Source organism: Macaca thibetana, chromosome 17 (genome assembly GCF_024542745.1).
Source record: "Macaca thibetana thibetana isolate TM-01 chromosome 17, ASM2454274v1, whole genome shotgun sequence".
NCBI lineage: Eukaryota > Metazoa > Chordata > Mammalia > Primates > Cercopithecidae > Macaca > Macaca thibetana.
The window spans coordinates 9792387-9813451 of NC_065594.1; the positions used below are offsets into that span (position 1 = coordinate 9792387).

Consider the following 21065-nt stretch of genomic DNA (forward strand, 5'->3'; position numbering starts at 1 on the left):
GGCTGAATAGTATCATCCATTTATCTGTTATGGACATTTGACTATTGTGAATAATGCTCTGAACATTACTGGACAAGGAACTGAAAGTCCCTGCTTTTCGTTCTTTTTGGTATCTACCTACAAGAGGAATTGCAGGGTCTTAATGGTAATTCTGTGTTTAACTTTTGCCAGACTGTTTCCACAGCAGTTGTACCATTTTACATCCCCACCAGCATTACACAAGGATTCCCATTTCTTCACATCCTTGGCAACATTTGCTATTTTCTGTTTTTTTTTTTGTTTGTTTTTGTTTTTGTTTTTAAAGGAATGGTTTAAACAGGTTCCTTTCTTACTCCTCATTCATGCTTTAGTTGACTACGTAAGGACCCCTGTCCCTACTGCACCACTGAAATTGTGCAGGCAAAATAACTGCCAGCGACCACACTGCTACAAGTAATGGACTTTTCCCAAGTTTTGTATTACTATTTCAGTATTTGGCAGTGCATCCTACTCCTAGTTTTTAAACTCTTCCCTTGTCATCCATCATCTCATTCTCTCTTGACAAATGTGAAAATGGAAGCTCCAAAATAAGAATTAAAACGAATATTGATCCTTCAGGTAACAAGCTTCATTTATCATGAAAATTTATATATATGAAACATTCTGTTTTCTGATGTTATTGGATAAATTAGGTGATAACCAAATTCTAAGTTCCAAAAGTTAAATATACTCCGTCTAAGGACTTTAACATGGCAGACGACGGTGACAAGGTCAAGACCATGTTTTAGAGTCTTCTCCTTTGGTGGGTATTCAGTGATACAAGAGCCGAAAAGGCCAGAAGAAAGTTAACCTAGGATGGTGGTTTTTGGATATCTAACTTTCACTTTTTTCCCATCCTCCAGGAAGTTGGCTGGAATGTGATGACTTAAAAGGCCCATGTTCTGAAAGGCACAAGAAATTTGAAGTTCCTGCTTCAGAGATACATATTGTTATCTGGGAAAGAAAAACATCCCAAGTGACAGATAAAGAAGCTGCCTGCCTTCCACTTAAAAAGACTAATGACCAACATGCTCTCGGTAATGAGAAACCAGTATCTTCAACATCGTGTTCTGTGGGTGATGCTGCCTCAGCTGAAACAGCCTCAGTAACTCACCCTAAAGATACATCAGTTGCCCCTCATACTTTTTCACAGGACACAGCTGTAACTCATGGAGATCATTTACTTTCAGGTCCAAAAGGTTTGGTTGACAATAATATTTTACCTTTGACATTTGGAGAAACTATCCAGAAAACAACCTCAGTTTCACAGTTAAATTCTGAAGCTTTCCTGTTAGAAAGTAAACCTGTAGCAGAAAATACAGGAATTCTCGAAACAAATACTTTGCCATCACAAGAATCACTAATGGCTTCTTCAGTATCAGCTCCATGTCATGAAAAGCTTATCCCAGACCAATTTGTGGACATAAGTTTTCCATCCCGAGTTGTAAATACAAACATGCAGTCAGTGCAGCTGAATACAAAAGACACTGTAAATACTAAATCTGTGAATAATACTGATGCTACTGGTCTTTTACAGGGAGTGAAGTCAGTAGAAATTGAGAAGGACGCTCAGTTACAACAATTCCTTACACCAAAAACCGAACAATTAAAACCAGAACACGTCACATCTCAGGTATCTAATTTGAAGAAAAAAGAAACTACAGCAGATTCTCAAACCACAACATCTAAGTCATTACAGAATCAGTCTCTGAAAGAAAATCAGAAGAAGCCATTTGTGGGAAGTTGGGTTAAAGGCTTAATAAGCAGGGGTGCTTCTTTTATGCCACTCTGTGTTTCAGCTCATAATAGAAACACTATAACTGATTTACAACCTTCAGTTAAAGGGGTAAATAATTTTGGTGGCTTTAAAACTAAAGGTATAAACCAGAAGGCCCGCCACGTATCCAAGAAAGCGCGTGGGAGTGCAGGTAAGCCTCCTCCCATCAGTAAGCCACCACCAGGCCCTCCATCGTCTAATGGCACAGCTGCCCACCCACATGCTCATGCTGCTTCAGAAGTTTTGGAAAAGTCTGGAAGCACCTCGTGTGGAGCTCAACTCAACCACAGTTCTCATGGAAATGGTCTTTCTCCAGCAAACCACGAAGACTTGGTGGAAGGTCAGATTCATAAACTCCGTCTAAAACTTCGTAAAAAGCTAAAGGCAGAAAAGAAGAAATTAGCTGCTCTTATGTCTTCCCCGCAAAGCAGAACAGTTCCAAGTGAAAATCTAGAACAGGTGCCCCAGGGTGGGTCTCCAAATGATTGTGAATCAATAGAGGACTTGTTAAATGAGCTACCATATCCAGTTGATACTGCCAGTGAGTCTGCATGCACCACTGTTGCTGGTGTTTCCTTGTATGGTAGTCAAACTCATGAAGAAATTTTAGCGGAATTATTGTCTCCTACAACTGTTTCAACAGAGCTGTCAGAAAATGGGGAAGGTGACTTTAGGTATTTGGGAATGGGAGATGGTCATATCCCACCACCAGTACCAAGTGAATTAAATGATATTTCCCAGAACACACATCTGAGACAGGACCATAATTATTGTAGCCCCACCAAGAAAAATCCACGTGAAGTTCAGCCAGACTCTCTGACAAATAATGCCTGCGTTAGAACATTAAACTTGGAGAGTCCCATGAAGACTGATATTTTCGATGAGTTTTTTTCCTCCTCAGCATTAAGTGCTTTAGCAAATGACACATTAGACCTACCTCATTTTGATGAATATCTGTTTGAGAATTATTGAATTAATGCTTGTTAACTTTTTTTCATATAATATTTATTCTTAGAAGAACTTACTGTGTGTTCAGGTAGTGTTTATACACTGGACTTGTGTAATTACTTGTGTAATAACGATGAACAAAATGCAAGGTTTGACCTTTGGTTCTGCCCATGAAGCATGTAATCTGTCTTACAAATTAAAATCATTTAATGTGTTCTCCTTTTTGGTTTTATTTTGTTCTTGTTGAGAGTATGAGAATTTCAAAATGTTAAAGGTGAAAAGTGGCATCAGTTTCTGACAGTTTGTACAGTTGGATGCATTAAAGTTTTAGATTTGAAGTTTTGGTTATGTTAATGTTATGAGTGATCTTTGGGGTGGTTTTTCTTCTTCTGGAAACCTGTTGCTTTGCCCGTGGTGCCCGAGTTCTTGTCCTGCATCCAGGTACGCAGATGAAGGGTGAAGTAGATGAAGAGAAGCTTTATCTAGTGTTAAAACAGCTCAGAAGGAGACCCACAGTGGGTAGCTCCCCTCTGTAGGCGGGCAAGCCATCCCTCAAGTGTTCAGCTCTTAGCAGAGAAAAGGCCCTGGAGAGAGTAACTCTTCTCAGCTCTCAGCAGAGAAAAAGCCCCGGAGAAGGTAGCTTGTGTTCACAGGCAGGTTGTCCAGAGGTCTGCTGCTCTCAGGAGAGAGGAGGCCCTGGAAAGGATAGCTTCTCTCCATAGGCAGGTGGTTCTGCTGTCTCTGCAGGTCTCTGAAGCGCTTAGCAGAGAGGGTATCTCCTCCCTGTTGCTGGTCATCCCACCCTCTGCTCAGCTGTGGCTGAGCCCAGGGCTTTTTATGGGCCTCTGTGGGGAGGAAGTACATACTGACTGGCCCATGGGTGGCCACAGGTGAGTCTAGAAAAGGCACCAGTTACCACTCCTGTAGGTGGGACTGGCAGCCTGGCCCCCAGCCCTCAGGCCCTCCCTGTTCGTGGCTTCTAGGTTTCCCCCACTGCTTTGATCCAAGAGCCGCTGCCAGCAGCAGGGAGAAGCCAAGCAGTGGGGACACGCGCTTCCTAACCTGCAAAAGCAGGCCCCCAAAAGTGCAGGGGTGCCTGAGTCTGCAGCCGCACCCAGGAGGGCGGGGATCCTGCCTGCTCCAGGGAACGGGCGGCCCCAGCCATGCCTGGCTGCTGCAGCTGGAATGATAGCAGGCTGGCTGGAGCACTTGCCACCATCATTAGTTCAAGAGTTCATGCAAATTTAAGTTGTATACGGTATACGAATGTACGACAGTTTTCCTTACGGTTGTGTGACCTTCTATAAGAGCCTGCACCTGTTTGTTACACCAGTAGAGTGCTGTGGAATGTAAACTTTCCCTATATCACTTATCTCCTTTATCTCTTCATACAGAGGAGGGCAGGAAACCTTATTACTTGAACTTTAGTAATGTTAAGTGATCAATAAATCTATAAATAAATCGATAACAGAAAAAAGTTACCTATTTTTGGGATGATGTACAAAAAGTTTACATGTTATCACAAATACCATCTTTCTTCCCAAGACATTTACTTCTGTAACCAACGTGGGACATCATCTCACAGTTGTATTTTGGGAGAGAATAATAACCAGTGCTTATAAGGCTTGTTGTATGTTGGTTGTTAGATAGATGTTATTTCGTTTAGACCTCAACATTCCTGTGAGTGACATACTTTTATCACATCTTACAGATAAGGAGACTATACTTATTCAGTTGTGGAGCTGAGATTGAGTAGAGTGGCTACCATAGCATTTGAGTGCTGAGCTTACCAATATATGTTCCACTCCTCAGGCTTCATTTAAAGTAGGATGCCCAAACAGCACCACCGCCCTAGAGACTGGAGTTAACAGCAGTACTTACTGAGGTTTAAGCCTGGCAGCCAGTGTCCTTGCGGTAAAATTATTTGCTAGGGACTCAGTACTTCATAATTTGTCAAATTTACTCCTAAACTTCCGTGTTTTATTTATTTATTTATTTATTTCTGACAAAAGAAGTGCATATTGTCAAGGAAAAACTAGGAAAATACAAAAAAAAAAAGATTTTTGAATACTTAGTGATGGCGACTACGAACATGTTCCTATTTTATGCATATAGACTTTAAATAAAAGTGAGATCCTATTGTATCTGTTTTTATGGATAACCATTGTTTCACTAATGTTTTAAAATTCTGAGGTCATTTATACTGTCTTGCCATTGTTAATTGCAGCAGGTATCCTTGTTGATACATTTTTGCATGGATCCAAGTTTCGTTTTCCAGGAGTGGAGTTGCTTGGTCAAGGGAAATGCACATTTAAGGTTTTTTGATGATTGCATGACTGACTTCCCTGGGCCGTCGCCAACACTAGGTAGTAGTATTGAGAGGAGGGGGGAACCAACCCTGGCTGCTCCATGATTACCAGTGAGCCTGAACATTTTCTATAACTATTGTCCACTTGAGTTTTTTGTGTGTGGGGGGGGGGGCGGGTGGTAGAGGAGGATTTAAGAATTGCCAATCCTTTGCTTGTACTAATTATCTTTTCAACAAATATTTCTAGATTACTGCTAAGGACCAAGCACTGTTATAAACCTGAGATAAGGCAGCACACTAGAAGGAAATCCTTGCTCCTTTTGAGTTTGCCTTCCAAAGATGGAGATCAATATATAATGTTAGATGGTAATAGGAGATACATACAGTTGACTTGTGTCGTTTTTAGTAGTTACGGTCAATAAAGTCGCCTTGAACACTGAATTAGCATAAACTGAAATACTGTTCCTAGGAGAAACAGGTTCCTGCTACCCTGTGGTCATGACATTTTTGTCAAACAATCACTATATAAGCTTTTTTGTTTCTGTTTAAAGACGTTATTTGATCTATATGGTTGATTCTTTACATTAACATGGCCAACAGCACTGTAACTCAGCCTGAACAAAGCTTATCTAACACATGATATTCTCCATAAGGCACACCATAGCCTCCTGTGCTTAGGAACACTAAACAGCACTTCAGCACTGCACTTGAGGACGTTTTAAAAACAGTGAAATCAAAAAGCACACAAAAAAATGCAACAATAACAAAAAGACAGTAAATAGCCACCGCCGCCCCCGCCCCCGCCCAAAATACACTTGTTTACAGTGTGAACTGAAAGAGGAAGGTGGAGTATTGACTTGTTTGACCTCAGCTGGAAATGTGCACGTCATGTGACTCAAATTTTTCTCTGTTCTGTGCATGCATGTCCACAAATGACCACAAGAAGCACTGAAAGCATTGATTTTTAGGGTTACAAATTAATTTTAGCAAGTAGAATTCACAAATATGGAATCTGTGAGTAACGAGGACTGATTCTTATGTCAGATGGCACTAAATACTACGGAGAAGAGGAGTGGATGAGAGGGAGAAGTATTTTAGACTAGGTAGACTTGGAAGGTTTCTTGGAGGTGGGTGACGTTTGAGAAGAGGCTTCAATCAAGTTACGGAGTTCACCATGTGATTGCGGGAAGAGCGTTCCAGGAGAGCAAAAGTCATGAAGAGTGAGTGTTAGGCATGTGTGTGGTCTGGTTGGGCTGCTATAACAAAATACCTTAGACTGGGTAAAAATGTATAAATAATAGAAGTGTGTTGCTTACAGTTCTGGAAGCTGGCAAGTCCAAGATCAAGGTATCAGCACATTCTGGTGAAAGCTGCTCTGCTTCCTGGCTGGTTCCTCACTGTGTCCTCACGTGGCGTAAGAGGGGCACAGAGCTCTTAATGTCACTGTCTCCCCAGTGGCCCCATCTCTTAGCACTGTTGGATTGGGGACTTAGACTTCACTAATTTTGGGGGAACACAAACATTGAGACCACAGCAGCGTGACTGAGGACAAGGAAGAGGCCAGTGTGGTTGAGCAGAGTGATCAGGGAAGGAGAGTTAGGACATGAGTAAAGAGGCTGGCAGACACCAGATCTTATGTGGCTTTGTAGGCCATAGTGAGGACTTTGTCTAAGCTGAGAATAATAACCTCAGGAAAGTTTCAGGCAAGAGGGTAACATGGTCTGGTCTGGGTTTTAAAAGGATCACTGAAATGGGGAGACTGTCTGCAGATGGTCTGAATAGGAGTCCTAGTCTATTACAATGTCCTTGGAGTTTAGGGTGGTAACTGGAGGTGTTCAAGAGTAGTTGGATCATTGTTGCATTTCAGAAGTAGAGCCAACACGATGTGTGCATTGGCTGTGAGGTAGAAGAGGAGTCAAAATGAATTCCAGGTTTTACTGACTGAGCAAATGTGCTATTTCCTGAGATGGGTCAGATTTGGGAAGGAGAATTTAAAGGGGATAAGATAATCCCATTTGGAGTGTGTTAAGTGTGAGATTCCTATTTGACTTCCAAGTGGAGATGATTTAATAGGAAGATAGATCTGCAACACGAGATCAGCAGAGAGGGACACACTGGAGATAGCCATTTGGGAATTAGGAGTGTGTGGATCATAGTATAGGATGGGGTCATTAGGGACTTAAAACAGCTCTGGAGAACAAAATTAGGGCCTTGATCTTGGACTTCCTGGTTTATAGAACTGTGAGCAACATATATATATATGTGTGTGTGTGTGTGTGTGTGTGTGTATATATACATATATATATATTTTTTTTTTTTGAGACAGATTCTTGCTCTGTCATCCAGGCTGGAGTGTAATGGCATGATCTCGGCTCACTGCAACCTCCACTTCATGATTCAAGCAATTCTGGTGCCTAAGCGTCCCAAGTGGTTGGGAGTACAGGCATACGCCACGCCCGACTAATTTCTGTATTTTTGGTAGAGACGGGGTTTTGCCATGTTGGCCAGGCTGGTCTCAAACTCCTGACCTCAAGTGATCTGCCCACCTTGGCCTCCCAAAGTTCTCGGATTATAGGCATGAGCCACCATGCCCAGCCTAAATTTCTAATATGTATAAATTATCCAGTCTGAGATATTTTGTGATAGCAGCCCAAGCAGACCAAGGCAAAGGCCAAGCACACTTCCTCCTCCTGACTTCTGCTCTTGTGGAATGTTTCTCCTTTAGTCACATGGTTGCCTGCCTAGCTTCATTCAATAGGAGTGTGGTGCCCTGAAAATACAAGGAAGAATGCTTTTCTTTTCTTTTTTTTAATGGAAGGGATGATTATCTGTCAGAAGCTGCTGAAGAAGAGTAATAGGAGGACTGAGAATTGGCCACTGGCTCTGGCAATAGGGAAGTCCCCGCTAACTCCACATGAACAGTTTCACATGAACAAGTGTGAGTGGGCTCAAGAGAAGGGATGGTGAGAAAGTGGAGCTATGGACTCACTGTTGAAACATTTTCTGGTGCCTCGTGGGGCAATGTGAGGTCAAGGTTTTTGTTACTGTTCTGAAGATGGGAGAGGCTGATGCATGGATGTTGTAGTGAGAGAAGGGGCACTTGCGGGAGGAAACTTCTCCAGGGATGGGATCCAGTGTCTAAGAGGAGGTGGTGTGACCCTAAGAGCTAGAAAAATTATTTTATTAATAGGAAAGACAAAGTACTTAGGCTCAGATGCTAGGAGATTTGCTGATAAAAGAATGAGAAAGGTCTCTTCTGATTATTAGGGAAATAAATGGATCATCAGCTGAGGGTATGAGGGGAGGAGGAGTTGAACATGGAGGAAGACAGGTATGAAACACTGGTCTCAGAATGGAGAGCTAATTGAATAGGGACATACAGTGTGCTTGCTAAGCTGTGCGGAGAGCCCATGGGAAGTTTATGGTCATCAATTTAATGGACACCAGCTAAGATGGTGGTTTGTTTTCCTCCAGTCATATTAAACTGCTCAGGTGCAGGACAGAGAGAGTAAGTGTGAAGTTAGTTTCAGCCAGCGTAGAGGAATTGTCAGGCAAATGGGACAAGGAGATAGAGCTCTGAGAAAAGGAATTAAAGCTTCCTGCAAGGGTAATGATTGTAGGGATGGATAAGTAAGGAATACAGGAAGTGGCTGTCTGCTGAGTGCTGGCAGAGCTCAGTGGATTGGAGCAAGGTTCAAAGAATGGCAGAGAGGCACTTGTGGAGGAAGTAAGCTGGCTAGAAAGTAGTGTGCTTGAAATTAAGCTTCCAGAGATAGCAAGGTTGCAGGTGATGACAAAGTCGGAAGTACGACAAGGAAACTGCAGGGCCAGAGTTGGCAAGAATTTGTGGAAAATGAGGAGAAAGAGGCACCAAGAGGTCAGGATGGCACATGGGTTGTCTCTGTGCAAGTCAAAGTCATCTAAATGGCAGCAGTGGCCCTAGCAGAAAGAAATATACAGTGAACCAAAGCAAAACCCCTCAAGGACAGGCAGAATGCCATGAAAACAGCAGATGACAGCCAAAGGAGCAGGGCAGGGGTTCAGTCCAAAGTGCTTCAGAGCCACTGCAGGGTTGAGTGGGCAGGGGAAGGAGTGGCTGAAATGGCAACAGGGAAGAACCTCTCTCATGTCCAGTCCCAATAGTATGTGGAATGTGGGAGATAAGACAGCCACCACTGGCCAGGGCCGTAGAGGGACATTCAGCGAATATTCAGGTTCCACTTAGCACGAGGGCAGGGAGGGAACTGTTGGCAGAAAAAATCTGGGACAGTGGGATTAAGGACAGACCACACATTCCAAAAGGTACCACGGGAGGGTCAGTGGGCGAGGTTAGGTCTAGGCTTCAATTTCTGGGAGGTTCAGTCTTCACAGGGTGACAGAGATCAACAAGAGTGCAGCTTAGGCCGGGTGCAGTGGCTCATGCCTGTAGTCTCAGCACTTTGAGAGGCCAAGGCAGGCGGATTGCTTGAAGCCAGGAGTTGGAGACCAGTCTGACCAACACGGCGAAACCCTATCGCTACGAAAAATACAAAAATCAACCGGGGGTAGTGGTGTGCGCCTGTAGTCCCAGCTACTCGGGAGGCTGAGGCAAGAGAATCACTTGAACCCGGGAGGCGGAGGTTGCAGTGAGCTGAGATCGTGCCACTGCACGCCAGCCTGGGCGACAGAGTGAGACCCTGTCTCAAAAACAACAGCAACAACAAAGAAAAGAGTGCAGCTTATGACGGGTCTCCTGGTGAGAGGGTTTTTGGGATTCACCTGCCTCTCAAAGTGCTGGGACTATGGGCTGAGCCACCACACCCAGGCGGGGGAGGTGAGTTCTAATTGTTGTATCTCTCTTGGGATTGGCCTCCTGGGCAGTGTAAAGGGCAAGGCAAGGAATCTTTTGAAGAAAGAGACTGGGGGTAGGGTGTGTCTGAACAAGAAGTGTGAGAAGCTCTGTGGGCCTACCTTCAGACTTGGGGTCCTTGAAATGGGATCTCATTTATAACAGCTCTAGGTGTAACGATATTAAATCTTCTCTGTCATTTGGCAGTTTTGGTTTATGCTTGATCATCATTTTTAATGTTTCATCATGTAGAAGTTTAATCTTATTTCACATTCTTTTCCTTCTGGCATCATGTTTTTTAGCAAGATTGTTTCCACCAAAAAAAAATATGTATCTTCTAATGAAACTACGTTTCTTTTTTTCCCTTTGCTTTCTCTTTTGGTGTATGAATCTTTAATTATTTGTAATGTATTTTGATGTGTAACATTGAAGTTTCTATTTTGTACTATTTTTTCCCCAAATAGTAAACTTATTGTTCAAATACTTATTGAACAACCTTCACTATTCTTTAACCATTTAGAATACACCATTCACATATCTTTCATACTACATTTAATAACTTTTTTAAATTTAAAAACATTTATTCTACTGATGTATTTATTTTGAGACCAGGTTATGAAACTGGCTAATTTTTGTGTTTTTGGTAAATACTGAAATTCATTATGTTGCCAAGACTGGTTTCGAACTCCTGGGCTCAAGCAATCTGCCCGCCTTGGCCTCTCAAAGTGCTGGGATTACAACTGTGACCCACCACACCCAGCCAACAAATGTTATTTGTTATTACATTTAATTCCCATAGTATGTTGAAATTATCAGGGAAAAATTTTCAGTGATCTATTATTGAATGCCAAATTAAAAATGTAAATACAATGATTCAATAACATTTTTTCAGAAGAAAAAAGGCCAGGAGGAACGTCTATTAAGTTTTAGCCAAACTTTCATCCACCTAACATATCACGGTCATGCACTGTGTAAGTCAGGAAAAGAGTAAGAAAAGTAAAAGATACAATTGATCAGAGAGTTTTGCTGGATACTATAGAAGAAATCAACACAAAATGGAACAGCCTCTTCAAGCTTAGAGTCAGAGGCTGTAATCCAAAAGACTATAGTCAGAGGCCATAGGGCCAAAAGACATGCGTTATGGTGTTGGAGGAAGAGGATGCTTTGGGAGTTCATGGGAGAAGAGGCGGAACCAATCTAGTGGATTAAAGAAAGTAGCCCAAAGTTACATTAAACTAACGACTAAATTCTGAGCTGTTTTCAGAGGCAATGCCTGTTTGGGCACCGCTGCCACGTGTAAAGAGTCACCCATGGTTCGTGGACTCTGAACAGGCCTGCGCAGTGAACATATCTGGCACTGTTTCTCTGTCTGTTTTAGCTGTATTGAGTAAAATTTAAAGAGACCATTATTTTACTCCTGCCCTAGGCCCAAAGAACAGACCAAACCTGAATGGCTTCACTTGTCCTAGGTGCTATGTACTCAAATTGAACTTTAAAACAGGTCGGTTTTTCAAAAAAAAGCATAAGATTCACAGCAACCAGTTAGAAGAGGCCCAGTCAACCTGAGGCAGCATGATGAGGCTCTTCTGCTGTAATCCTACAAGGAAAGAAACTCTGAAATGACCAATCTACTTTTATTCTTGGTTTCTGCTTTCTTTGGTCTATTTCTGCCTATGAAACCTATCTCCTCTGCTCAGCTCACTGAAGTACCCTTCTATTTATAGATGGGATGCTGCCCAACTCATGTATCACTAGTAAAAGCCAATTAAATTATTACACTCGATTTGTTGGAATTTTGCTGTTTTGACAGCTTTTCAAAGACACCAAGAGGTTCACATCCCTATTTCCCCAGCCAGTGTTCCCTCAGGGAACCACGGAAGAAGCAAGGGCGGCTGAAAGCCCGTTAGGATGCTTCTAAGTACCGCACATCCATGAAAAGGCACGTACTAACATTTGCAGGATAGCAAAGCACTGCAGTGACGATAAATCTGGTATTGGAGAAGTTCAAAATAATCAGTAGATTAACACAGAAGCCAGAGCTCCTAGGGAGAAAAGGAACCCTATGGAATACTGCAAATCTGAAAGCGAACATGCATTTCCTGTTTAGGTAGCGCAAGCATGTAAAAGCTTGGTAAAGTATCCTTCTTGCCAGCTTTCTCTTTCTTACAAGCCCTTTTACTGGGCTGGGAGGCTGATAGTATCTAAATATGCTGAGGAGGTTCAAGTGTCTCCACAACTCACCTGAGAGTGAATGCTCCCCTCGGCCCTAAGGCAATATAAACCAGCCCTGTTCGACAGGATAGCGAAATGTTTGCAGTTGTAAACTGGTGTCCCATTGGTTGTGGTGCTTGTGGTGTAAAGAATCCCTGTGCTTGGTAATTAATAGAGAAATTCTATATTTTAAACTTCAGTTCTATATTGGCTCTTATCCATGGCAGATTTTCACCTATGTGATTATTTATTTATTTATTTATTTTGAGCCAGAGTCTCCCTTTGTCACCCAAGCTGGAGTGCAGTGGTGCAATCTTGGCTCACTGCAGCCTCTGCCTCTTGGGCTCAAGCAATTCTGCCTCAGCCTCCCGAGTAACTGGGACTGCAGGTGCACGCCGCCATGCCGGGCTAATTTTTTGTATTTTAGTAGAGACAGGGCTCTACTGGTCTTGAATTTCTGAGCTTAGGCAATCCGCCCGCCTTGGCCTCCCAAAGTGCTGGTATTACAGGTGTGAGCCACCGTGCCTGGCCCTATGTGATATTTATTACAGTGAATTCCAATGATCAGACCTATAGTCAAGTATAAGTGAATATATCATTCAATTAAGTATAAACCATCATTATGCTCATATTCACACATATGATAATATGCTCAGTTTATTGCTAAGGTAATTCAGAATCTCTTTATTTTGAAGTGTTCATTTGATATACCTGTTTGGGAATAACTAGTTTGTCATCTTTGACAGACAGTAATTTTTGTTGTTTTCCTTTTACTAAAAAAGCATGGTGAAAAATGGCTCCATTTCTGTGAGAGGTAACTAAAATATGGCAATTTGCTGGGTGTCATTAAAGTAACTCACAAGGAAAAAAAATGCAAATTGGTATCTGCTGATGGAGTAAATCTCTGTGCAAGTGACTCTGAAAGGATCAATATATTAAAGCCCTTCCCAGCTGGTCATTCCAGATTGTAACAATAAAGCATTAAGTGTTAAAACCTCAAGGTAGCTTTTTTTTTGTCCCCTTTATTACTAATTTTATAGACCTACTTAATCACTAAGCCAAAAAAAAAAAAAAAATCAAACTTGTTTCTCTTTGTGACTTGTCAATAGTATGAAACTATTCTGGTTTTTAATTTTTGTGTTACCTTAAAGTCTCCGGTTTAGTCATTTTTCTGTACCTAAACACTTCGGATTTGACATGCTTTGTGGCCTTTGTCAGTAGTTAGAATGTAAATCCAATAAATAAAGTAAAAGCCAGGTCTTCAAAATCTGGGGGCCAAGAACTCTGCTTTAGAGGGCCTGTGACTCTCTCGGACGCTGTGAACAAAATCTCATCTCTGAATATGGATATTTTAGGGAGAGGGTCTTTAGGTTGTCATTTGGATTTTCACAGCGCTCCATGTACCCAGAAGGTAGTCTCTTGGGCAATTTGACTTCAATAAATGAAGTTTCACTGAAACCTAAAATGAAATCTCACTGAAAAACAAAAACCAATGAAAGATGCTTTTTTATGGATTAAAAACAAAACAAAACAAAAAACACCTCAAAGCCAAAGATTCTTTCTGAAATCAGGTTCTAGGTTCCAGAGCAACTCCATGGTAGGGAATCAGCGGCATGGAACGTAAGCTAAGAGTTTGGACAATTTGTAATATTTATTCCTAGGTTTCTTTAAGACCCTTTCAGATTTTGAATTCCTATTAGTAGCGTCAGCCAGGCTCTAAATGTAAGCATCACCGTAGACACCTCCCTCCTGCTGCCGCCCCCAAGACTTGCCCAATTTTGCCTTGAATTTCACCCACACTGCCTTCTCCAGGCCCATTTGAGCCCAGAGCCTCGTTGCACCTCCTTGGAAATATAATTTCCTCCTAACTAGTCTCTGATCTACTATTTCCCCTACACTGTTGCCACACCAATCACCTAAAATAATATATTTCATTCTACCCTGAAATAGAAACCTCTAATAAGTTACTCGCTTCCTTGATGGGGTAAAGTAAGCCACATCCTAGGTATTCAAGCACCTTCCAGGAGCTAAGAACATTTCCCCTGCACCTTCTTGAAGTACACTTGTCCTATGTACTGGTTATGTTCATTTCTTGCCCCCTACTCTCATTTTGTCTCAAATTTTCCTTGGCCTTAAATGGCTCTCGCCTGCCTGTCCACATCTCTCAGGGTTGTTTCAAATCTTCCGTGAAGACTCACAGCCCCAGTCCATGTTGGCCGCTTACTTCGCGGCCTGTGAACATTATTCTGTGGCTGACTTGCTGACACTCCATCAGATGCATTTTTATCTGGTTGTCCATCTGTGAACCATACCCTGAGAAGGCAGAGAGTGCCTCTGCACTGAGCATGTGCTAGGGGACAGGTCTGTGCTAGAGAGGCAAGCACTGCGAATGAAGAACGGGTCCCTACCCTCAAGGAGTTCGTATCTCAGTGGAGGTGACTAGCAGCTTACTATTTCTGGGGGTTGTGGTGACTGCTGGGAGAAGGGGTGTCTATGTCAGATCGAAGCAGCATCGGGGAAGTTCCCTGAGAAGGTGATGTCTCAGTGGATGTCTCCCAGGTAAGTGGGGCAGAGGTGGAGAAGGGCAGAGCAAGGAGAGGCATCTAAGTGGGGCGTGTAAGCCTGCATGGGTCATTCAGGGAACCCTTGGTAACTGCATGTAACTGTGTGAAGCTTTCATGAAGGAACATGGTAGGACCATACAAGTCCTTTTGCTAAGCTCAAGAATTTGAAATGTATCCTGAAGGAAATCCCTTGGAGCCTAAAAATGATCATTTATAACAGAAGATGATCTCTGCCCCCGAGGAGCTTGTTGCCTAGGGTAAATATATTCAGCTTCAAAGTGGAAGGGCATGTTTTCTAAGTCCCTGTAATTGTAGTGATAGCAAATATTATGCCCTGCATCTGGAAATGTGAAACTAGGTTTGAACAGTACATACATATCTTATGACCTAATTTCTCCTCATTGTGTTGTTTCCACTATAAGCTACCCAGAAGTGTAGATAGGACGTTTGGAATTTGATGGGCATCAGAAAGATTCCTACCTAGGAACTTTTTTTTTTTTTTTTTTTCTCTGAGACGGAGCCTTGCTGTGTCATCCAGGCTGGAGTGCAGTGGCGCAATCTCAGCTCACTACAAGCTCCGCCTCCTGGGTTCACGCCATTCTTCTGCCTTGGCCTCCCGAGTAGCTGGGACTACAGGCACCCACCACCACGACCGGCCAACTTCCTGTATTTTCTGGTAGAGACGGGGTTTCACCATGTTAGCCAGCATGGTCTCGATCTTCTGACCTCGTGATCTGCCCGCCTCGGCCTCCCAAAGTGCTGGGATTACAGGTGTGAGTCACCGCGCCCGGCCTGCCTGTTTAATTTTTATATTTTTAATAGAGGCAGAGTTTCACTATGTTAGCCAGGCTGGTCTTGAACTCCTGACCTGGTGATCCGCCCACCTCGGCCTCCCAAAGTACTGGGATTACAGGTGTAAGCCACCGTGTCCGGCCTCCAAGAAAATTTTTGAGAGCCACTTTTTCTGTTGCCTGGAATTCCACCGTAAGCACAACGTTGTGTCTCCTTCTCCAGGGCTACTAACTAAACAACAGAGGGTTTTGTGTTATCAACAATTATTTGATTGATAACTATCAGCAAACATTTGCCAAGGCATTCCCTTAAAGACAGCCTAGTGACTCTGTTAACTACTCTTTCTTCCAGGCCTCTAAATTCTGTTGGAGGTAAGTAGATCCCAGAGACAAAGCACCGACCATAGGACCTGAATCTTGGTAGAGATAAATTAAATCATCATGTGATCATATTATATGTGTTTCTATCTTTACTTAAAGTCTTATGTGAATATTCTGCTTGAAAAATATGTGTCCTCTGTTAGACCAGAGTTAAAAATATGTCATTCAAGAGCTTGTAACAGGAATCTGTACAATTTCTGCTGGAGTTTAATTTCAGGGTTAATTCTGTCAGCAATCTAAGGTAAACAGTAACATTTTTCCCTAGATTTAAATCCATTGTCCAAAAGCTGTAACAGATCTTAACTGAATAAATAGTTTCTTAAGATGGTAAGCTTCCATATGCTTTAAAATGACTCCTCTACACGTTTTCATCTGGAAGGCTGCTCATGCTTTTGGAAGGCATGTCTTAAATAACTACACTTGCTTTTCGGTGGTGCCAGAGTTTTCTGAGAGTCACCAATGGAATTTATAAATTCACAGGTCAATGAGCAATTGAGTTGATGTTTTGCTATTTCAAAGACTGCCGTTTGTGAGCGTTGTTGGGAAGGCCTCCTGAAGCAAACGTGCAAGTTTCCCTTGGATAAGTGGTAGGAAGAGAATTGCCAAACCATGGCTTGCAGTGCAGACACAGCCTTTCCCTTGGGCCCAGCCACTAGGCACCACACATTAAGAGGATATTTGTCTCTCCTTGTCCTAGACACGTTGTAGCGTCATGCTCCTATTCGATTAAAAATCTCACTATTGCAGTTTTAAAATGAACCATCTCGTAAATACTGTCTCGGGAAAAGAAGCACTGGCCGTCCCTGGGTGGGCTTGAACCACCAACCTTTCGGTTAACAGCCGAACGCGCTAACCGATTGCGCCACAGAGACCCAGTTACTCAGACCTCGCCGCGGTGTGTACAGATTTCCGCGGAGCCGGCAGCGGCTTTCGCCACCCTCGGCGTCGCCACCCCAAGCACTGTCAGAGCAGCGGCGGGGCGCGCCGAGGAGGCGGCGGAAGCGGCCGAGGTGCCCGGCGGCCGTCGCGAGGGAGGGGGCGGGCGAGGCCGCGTGACCCGGGGCTTCTCTGGGGACGAAGCGCGCCCCTGGTGGCTGCAGCGGCCAGTGGTCCGCGGCCGGCCCGGACTCGGCAATGGCTGCGCGCTGTGCCTGCTCTGCGGCGGGCACCCAGCCGGCCGGGCGCGCCACCAGTAACCGGGGACCCAGGGGAGAACCTGCCAAAGGGAGCAGGTCACACGGACAGAATACGACACGCTTGGAGGGAAGAACCACGTGCTGTACAGGTTGAAAGGATGGAGCATCACGTCCGCTTAGGCCCCAGACTTCGGGGGCCTAACCCTTTTTCTGGGTTGCTGCTATTGTCCCTTCTCCTTAGACAGTTTTTCATCTCATCACCTCTCACCCCATAAAATGCAACGAACATAGATAGGCTGTGTATCGGTGTATACTGTATGTATATCTGTGCTTCGTACATAAAAGAATAAAGATTTTTGCCACCTCCTAAGAACCAATTCGCACTCCATTTTGGGGGATATGGCCTCCGTTGAAAATGCATGGTTTAGGGGACATCAAAAAAGCCTTAGAGAGGGAGTGGCAATTAAGATAGCCTTTCAGTTTGAAATGGCCATTAAAGGCTTCTCCTTTTCCCTGACTTCTGAATTTTTTTTTTGTTTTGTTTTTTTGTTTTTTGAATCAGAGTCTTGCCCCGTTGCTGGAGTGCAACGCCGCGATCTCGGCTCACTGCAACCTCCGCCTCCCGGGTTCGAGCGATTCTCCTGCCTCAGCCTCCCTAGTAGTTGGGATTACAGGCACCTGCCAGCCACCACGCTCAGTTAATTTTTGTGTTTTTAGTAGAGACGGGGTTTCGCCATGCTGGCCAGGCTGGTCTCGAACTCCTGACCTTGTGATCCGCCCACCTCGGCCTCCCAAAGTGCTGGGATTCCATTACAGGCGTGAGCCACCGTGCCCCGCCAATATTTTTAGGCACACAGTTCAGTGGCACTAAGTACATTCACATGGTTATGCAACTGTCACCGCCATCCATTTCCAGAACCTTTTCATCTTCCGAAACAGAAACTCCCTACCCATTACACAGTAACTCACGATTCCCCTCCTCTAGCTGGAACAATCACCATTCTACTTTCTGTCCCTATGAATTTGTCTACTCTTAGAGACCTCATGTAAATCGAGTTATACGGTGTTTGCCTGTGGCTGGTTTATTTCACTTACCATATGTCTTCAAGGTCCATCCATGTTGTAGCCTGTGTCAGGATTTCCTTCCTGGATAAGGCTGAATAAACTGCACTGTATGCAGGTGTCGCATTTTCCTTTTGCATTCATCCCTCCATGAACATTTTGGTTGCTTCCACCTGCAGCTATGAAGGTGGGTGTACAAATAACTGAGCTCCCCGCTTTCAGTTCTTTTGGGAATATACCCAGAGATGGAATAGCTGGATCACATGGTTTTCCATTGGCTGTACCATTTTACATTCGCACCAACAGTGTACAAGGGTCCCTATTCCTATTCCTCCTCATCCTTTTTTTTTTTTTTTTTTTTTTTTTTTTTTTTTTTTTGTAAATAATAGGCATCCTAATGGGTATGAAGTATCATCTCATTGTGGTTTTGCTCTGCATTTCTCTAACGATTAGTGGTGTTGGGCATCTTTTCCAGACACCACTAATCTGAATTCTGTGGCCCTTCGTTCACGCACTTCCTCCCAGCAAGAGCCAGCTCTGCTTCAGCCAGGAGGAAGCTGAGACTGATGGAGTTTAGGAAAGGGCCCAGGGGGCTTGCAGAGTGGGGCCTGCGCCATGCAAGGAGAGGAGAAGAAAGCGGGATCTTTGAGTAGGACTATCTGGAGATCCTGGCTTCACAAGGTCCTTGCTTGTGTGCTGGGCAACTTTTGGAGCTAGTTATCTTTATCTTAGCTCTTGAGGCATGTGGTGCTTGTGAGCAGCCAATCTGTGAAGAAGGAATTGATGGTCTCCACCTTGGAAATATTGGAACAGATAATGCCGTCCATATTGCACTTTTAGAAGTTAACTTAAAATTGTGCTATTTTAATGGAATTTTGGATGCACTTTCAGTTTCTTCTTAAGAACTGCTGGAATTTCTTATGTTAAGTGTTTAGGTGATGATCTCTTTTTTTCTGATTCCTTTTTTAAAAAACAAAAACAAAATCTTTCAAATGTATAAGAAACAGACCTTTACTTTTCTGTAACTCCACGACATTTCTGTTTTGATTCCTATTCTTTTGCTACTGTAAACACAATCTCAGTCAATTCAACATCCTGTTTGTGCCTTTCCCTGGAGTCATTTCCAAGTGCTAAGGCTTTGGTCCATGAGTCGCACGGGCACACTCGTGGCTGGAGAGGGAGCTTTGCTCCCGGTGAAGGGCTTGGTGGCTCCTCTATGCCTTGATTGAGGGAAAGGAATCTTATGTGAAGTTAGCTTTGTTGTATCAGATATTCTGTAAAGCCATTTCTGGAACAGTCCCCTCTGTTTATTGGACCCCAAGCTTCTCTGTCCTCATCAAGCCCACCTTTATGCTTTCACTTCACCAGACTTCATGTCCAGACTGTGGAATGAACAAGTGGTTATAAGGTTTTAGAGGCGCCTGTAGGACTAGATAGAAGGGAAAAAAAGGAAATAACCTTTAAGCATGCTCTTGATTCCTTAAATCCCATCTGAAAGTCTTAAGGATGTCTTTTCAGTCATATTTATTTGACAATATTATCTAATTTTCTCTATTAGCCCAAGCTCAGAGGTCTTTCTTCTTCCATATTCACATGGGTGCAATGGTTTTCTGAAAGGAAGATGGCATTACTAGGGCAGCAACATTTAAGTAATCACAGGTACTTATCAAACTACAAAACAGGGATTCCAGGAACTGGGTGTTTCTGTTCGTAAAATTACACTCTTGTGTACATGCTCCCACTAAAACGTAAGTTCGCTGAGGATGGAGGTTTTGGTCTGTTTGCTCCCTGCTGTAACCCCAACACTGTAGCAGGGCCCGGCACATAGCAGGCATGCAGGGACTATGCACTGAATCAATGAGCAAATGAAAACCAGGACCATGAAGTAAACTGGACAAAATAAAATGTGATAGAAAAGCTGAATTCCTAATGCATAAGGAGCACTTATCAATTGATATTTACAAAGTCTTTTTACAATTCAATTAAAGACAACATAAATAAAAATGGGGATAGGAACAGAAAATTCCTCCAAAGAAAAAAAATATATACATGGTACAGCCATGTGGAAAGCAGTATGGAGTTCTCAAAAATATTAAAATAGAACTATCATATAATCCAGCAATCCCACCCCTGGGTATATTTCTAAAGGAAATGAAATCAGTACGCCAAAGAAATGTCTGCACTCGCATGTTGATTGCAGTGTTAGTCACAACAGCCAAGATACGGAATGAACCCATCAGTAGATGAAAAGATAAAGGACATGTGATACATATATGCAATGGAGTAGTATTCAGCCTCAAAAAAGAAGAAAATCCTGTCATTTGCAACAACATGGATGAGCCTAGAGAACGTACTAAATGAAATAAGCCAGGCATAGAAAGACAAATGCTGCATAATCTCACTTATGTGAGGAAACGAAAAAAGTCAAATTTAAAAGAAATGTCAAGCAGAGAATAGAATGGTGGTTGCCAGGGACTCTGGGAAGTAGCAGGGGTTGGGGTGGAGGGGAGGGAATGGGGAGAAGTTGGTTAAAAGGTACAAAGTTTCAGGTAGACAGGTGTAAGTTCTGAGGATCTATTGTACAGCATGGTGACGGTAGTTAATACTGTATTGCATGCTTAAAAATTGCTCACCAAAAATGTTCTCACCAAAAAAATGATGTTTGGATATGTTAAAGTTTGATTTAATCATTTTGATGTGTGTGTGTGTGTGTGTGTGTGTGTGTGTGTGTGTGTATACATCAAAACATCACATTATATACCATATACAATTAATATATACAATTTTTGTCAAAGAAAAAAGGCACATGACCAATATAACCATAAAAGTTTAGTCTAACTAGTAATAAAAATCAAAATTAAATGAAATAAAAAATGTCTTTCCCCAAATCGCAAAAGAGAAAGAAAGGTAATACTAAAATACAGTGAGGGTGTATTGAGAAGACCACTCTCACACAGGACCAATGAGAATAAATTGGAGAGCGATGTGGTAATATACATATTAAACAATGTGTATGCCCTCTCGTTTTAGAAATTCTATGT

The 21065-nt window shown here is 42.9% G+C and overlaps 3 protein-coding genes and 1 non-coding gene across 15 annotated transcripts in view; 2 read left to right on the plus strand and 2 right to left on the minus strand.

The window, feature by feature from the left end:
* USPL1 (ubiquitin specific peptidase like 1) overlaps nt 1-2959 on the plus strand; it is a 39559-nt gene extending 36600 nt beyond the window's left edge. For all 3 annotated transcript variants that reach the window (XM_050766829.1, XM_050766828.1, XM_050766831.1), the window contains one exon: nt 882-2959. In XM_050766829.1, the coding sequence (XP_050622786.1) occupies nt 882-2767 (1886 nt within the window). In that variant the 3' untranslated portion in view covers nt 2768-2959. The remainder of the gene's footprint in view (nt 1-881) is intronic.
* The window catches only part of ALOX5AP (arachidonate 5-lipoxygenase activating protein), a 734005-nt gene that overhangs the window by 635152 nt on the left and 77788 nt on the right, over nt 1-21065 (plus strand). The window lies entirely within an intron of this gene.
* The window catches only part of HMGB1 (high mobility group box 1), a 979364-nt gene that overhangs the window by 189799 nt on the left and 768500 nt on the right, over nt 1-21065 (minus strand). The window lies entirely within an intron of this gene.
* TRNAN-GUU (transfer RNA asparagine (anticodon GUU)) lies at nt 16625-16698 on the minus strand. Its single transcript has one exon. It is a non-coding gene; the product is annotated as a tRNA-Asn (tRNA).